Source organism: Pseudomyrmex gracilis, unplaced genomic scaffold (assembly GCF_002006095.1).
Source record: "Pseudomyrmex gracilis isolate BER0280 unplaced genomic scaffold, ASM200609v1 scaffold_153, whole genome shotgun sequence".
Lineage (NCBI taxonomy): Eukaryota > Metazoa > Arthropoda > Insecta > Hymenoptera > Formicidae > Pseudomyrmex > Pseudomyrmex gracilis.
Genome location: NW_018020737.1, coordinates 251,442 through 255,782, shown reverse-complemented (window position 1 = coordinate 255,782; position 4,341 = coordinate 251,442). Strand labels below are relative to the sequence as shown.

The 4,341-nt window shown below is 33.2% G+C and overlaps 1 protein-coding gene across 3 annotated transcripts in view; it reads right to left on the bottom strand.

The window, feature by feature from the left end:
* The window catches only part of LOC109857254 (circadian clock-controlled protein), a 4,722-nt gene extending 704 nt beyond the window's left edge, over positions 1 to 4,018 (bottom strand). The window contains exons 1-4 of one of the 3 annotated variants that reach the window (XM_020433402.1): positions 3,921 to 4,018; positions 1,562 to 1,670; positions 628 to 890; positions 264 to 375 (exon numbers count right to left, since the gene is read on the bottom strand). In XM_020433402.1, the coding sequence (XP_020288991.1) occupies positions 264 to 375; positions 628 to 890; positions 1,562 to 1,622 (436 nt within the window). In that variant the 5' untranslated portion in view covers positions 1,623 to 1,670; positions 3,921 to 4,018. The other 2 variants (XM_020433404.1, XM_020433405.1) reach the window with 2 other exon arrangements.
* Between the last annotated feature and the right edge of the window lie 323 nt (positions 4,019 to 4,341).

Sequence of the window (4,341 nt, the reverse complement as noted above, 5' to 3'; positions counted from 1 at the left end):
ATATATATAAATATATATAAAAATTACTGTTTATAAAAATTACTTATTGAATTACAATTTTGCCATAAATATTATTTTTTTCACAAAGTGTTTAACATCTTAGAAAAACACAAACGCCATAAGTTACAATATAATTGTTACATGTAATTGGTAGCAAGATCTGAAAAAATCTCAAAAGTAAAAATTCTTATAATTTTTAAAAATATATTTTTTTTATATTTAATTCTTAATTAAAAATAAATATCTGTTACGTTACTACTTACACAAAGCCATTGAGAATTTTCCTTTATTTTGAAAACTAGAACTGAGAACCACTGCTTTAAATTCATAACTGCCATTCAGATACTTCTCCGGAAAAGTTTGCGTGTACACAATCTAATAAACACAATGTTTATAAAAATTACTTATATTTAATTACAATTTTGTCATAAATAAATATTATTTTTTTTTTTTTTTACAAATTGTTTGACATCTTAGAAAAACACAAACGCCATAAGTTACAATGCGCATTGCAAAGAAAAGCGATAAGAGTAACGCGATATTCCGAATAACCACATGGTCACCTCGAAATTCGCACGATACGTCGTTTGCTTAATTTGTATCGATGACTACAACATTTGCGCTCACCTTGTAATTTTTCAAATCGGAAACGAATTTTGTCACTTTGCTCATGTTCCATCCGATCTCGGTGACGTTTTGCAGAGTCAGAGTGAAGCCGAAATTCGGCAGTCCTCTACTAGCTGTTATTTCCTTGGCAAAATGCGGATCGAACGGTCGCACGTTGTACTTGACCAAGCCGGTCTTGAAGTAAGGTTGGATCATGTTCAGTCCTTTTCGCACACAGACATCGAAACCCGGCACGTTGGGATGACAGTCTTTAAAATGATCCTCTGAAAGCAGCAGCTCGTAAACAAAACATCGAAGAAATGAGAGATCGTCGAAAAAAATTTTTCGCAGAATTGCCCGTAAACGCAATTCACGTAATAAACTTTCACTTTCAAACATCTCGGGTTTGAGTATTGCGCTCTCTGAAAACATTTCGCACACGTTGCTCACACTTTATGTAATCTACTAAAATGGATTATATGCCACACATCAATATTATTTAATAATACAAATATTGTTTAAAATTTACACGCAAACAAATATATATATATATATATGTATATATATATATATACACGCAGTTTTCCGCACAACATCCTGCGATCGGTTCGGATGACCGTAAATATATTTCTTAGTTTAGTAACTTATCGAAGCTTCAATAGGATTTAATTGTTAAATATTATTTAATAATACAAATTTTAATTTTAATTAATTTTCATACACTTTAGCTGAGATAACAAAGCACTGACTGAACATCTTCCATGACAAAATGTGAGTAGAGATTTTCCTTGTCAAAACTATCGAATTGCGTTACAACTGTTGAAATCACTGACGGTAGATTGGTTACGGGCGTTGAAATCACTGACGGTAGGATTGTTACGGGCGTTGAAATCACTGACGCGAACTAGGTTCGCGCGCAAGCGTTGAATTCACCAGCCGAAGAGACGTTACTCACCGAACTCGGCGGCGGCCGAGACGCATGTTAGAAGAGCCAGCATGGCAGTTCTCAGCTGCATTTCTGAGCTTTCTCTCTTTCTCTCTCTCTCTCTCTCTCTTGGATAACCCTAAAAAAAAAGACAGACAAAACTACTCAACATCGGATTTATGGAAGAGAAACAATTGTATGTTTAAAACACCACCCGGACGAGAAATGCGTACCGCACACTTTCACTGCTTATAACGTATCTGAGAGAAAAAGGAACGAGCCTGTTTCGAAGACCCCTAATTTTTAAAGAAGGATGCATTACATAATCTGTTTCTGTGATGAAATCGTATTAACAAACATTTTATGAATTTGATAATTCTTTTATATAACACAGGAGTGTGACCGAATGCAAATGGCTACGGCATTTAAATTAGAAAATTAGATAGTTGTTTTGCAAATCGTGAGACAACTTATTAAAAAAACATTCTCTTATAAAAAAAAAAAACAAAACTGCTGGGCAACACCATAGCGAAAGATAATTCACAAATATTTAGAACACCAAGATATAATTGGACAAAGTTGATAGTTTAATCCCTCAGTGCCAGACATAAAATATGATCTACAAGTTGTTCAAACTGGGTCTGCAAGATCCACGCGAATTTAAGTTTAAATATCTTCGCACAAAAGATCAATATTTTTTTTCAATTTCTTTTGTTTTTAATCGAACGGTTCAACAATTCTGCGTCGATAAAAGAAAACTGATTGAAAAAATCTTCAATAGTTTTGAAGATACATTACACAAGATACATCTGCGCGCCGTAATCTATAAATAATAAATCGCTATAAATATACTTTGATAAAATTATAAAAAAAACAACAATTTTTTAATATATCAGAAGTGCAGAAACTGAAAAAAAAATTTACTTGCTTTTCAAAATGCCAACGTCTTGTCTAAACCTAAGTCTCTCAAATTCTTTTCGCAAGGCCTATCGTCCAAGTTCTTAAAATTTTTGCGTAGCCTTCAAATGTCATGCTAAATTAATACCTAATAAAAATACCGGTCTGAAATTTTTGGGTGTGTGTCTCAGAGACTTATATCTGAAAGATTAATAAAGTTGCGTAACGTATTTTTTTGCAGCAGTAATTCGTTCTGGTTTCTTCACTGCATAACCAGAAAAACTTTAATTTTCTGGAAAAACAATTGCAATCAATGTCACAAACAAATATAGACCGACTAACCCAGACAACGCAAAAGAGTCACAGAGAAAAAAGATATTTTAAAGATATTTAAGAAGATAATAGCGATATTGCGAGTTTTTCTTCAAATTTGTTGTTTTCTATTGAGCAATTAAACGTGTCTTCTTTTAAGACAGAGATGTAATAATTGCGCTTCATCACACGTGTGCATTCATTGAAGGCCTCGTTACCAATACACTTGCTGTTTTATTGTTTATGCTAATGACACAAAGAAAACTTTGTGCGACACTCGAGAAAAAAAATTGATCTTAATAATTCGACGTTTCTTAAGCGATACTTAAAAGCGTTCATGTTTTTTTTTTTTTTGTTATTATCGCAGAGTTCGCATTAACTATCTTCTCATCTAGTTTCTCGCAAGCCGTTAGATGTTCGGATACAAACTGACAAAGATAATGATATTGTTTCGATTTTACTTTCGCTCACACGTCGACGTAGAGTCGCCGACGTGCTGTTAATTGACCGAATCGTACGTACATCTACGAACATACCGATCTCAGCGTACACATTGACATACGAGATACGATTGATGTTAGATTTGAGTATACGCTCTCTTACAAAGCGCAAAAATTTATATTTTTAATTCGGACGATTTAGACAACCGATTGTTCAAATCCTTTTACGCTGTTGTAAAACGACTTGCAGTAAATCAATTGAATACGTAACAAAATACGGGTATTATATATTAGGTCTACCGGAAAGTTCTGTCCGTTTTTGGAATAAAACAAAATAAACAAATTTTTCTTACCGTCAATAAACTTTATCAAGTAATATAATTGTTATTAATGATTTCTTGCCAGCGTGAGGGCAATTTGTATATCCCATTTTTGAAAAATTAAAAAAAATTTGTATTTTGTTTTATTTCAAAAACGGACAGAACTTTCCGGTAGACCTGATACATCAAGCTACAATTTTCAATATTAACTCGCGCATTATTTGATTCGTGATAAAGGAAATGTGAGATTTAAAATTACGACATGATCTTGTCAACGCGCGACACGCTCCCTTGCTGTTACAATATGTAACAGTTATAATATTTAGTTTTTTCAAAAAGTTTTTTACAAATGTTTTGTCCTACCTTTTTTTGTAAAAACGTCAGATTGTAATTATTTGACTCCTCAATGTGGATACTCACCTAACCGACAAGCGAACGACACAATCGCAGAGATGCAACTTGACTAGCTCCACAAAATACAAGTGTTCCTACAAAGCCACATCTTTCTCCTTTTTATCCTGAAAGATACGTCATTGAGAAGAAATACTAGTTATTTTTTTTCAGAAATGCTTACTTTTTATTCGCAGACGTTGTTTGTCTGAAATTTTTTATTCTTAATTTTATTTCTGTTATAATTATATCCAATGCTCAGCTTTATGAATATTTATTCTTTTCTTACGTCATATATATATATACAGGGTGTTTCAGAACTATGGGATCAAACTTCTAGGGGTTATTCAGTGCAACAGTAGAAAACATTTGAGTATAGGGACCCATGTCCGGAAAAGTGTCACTACCGCACTACGGCCCTAAGACGCGTTAAAATTTAGAAAGACGATGA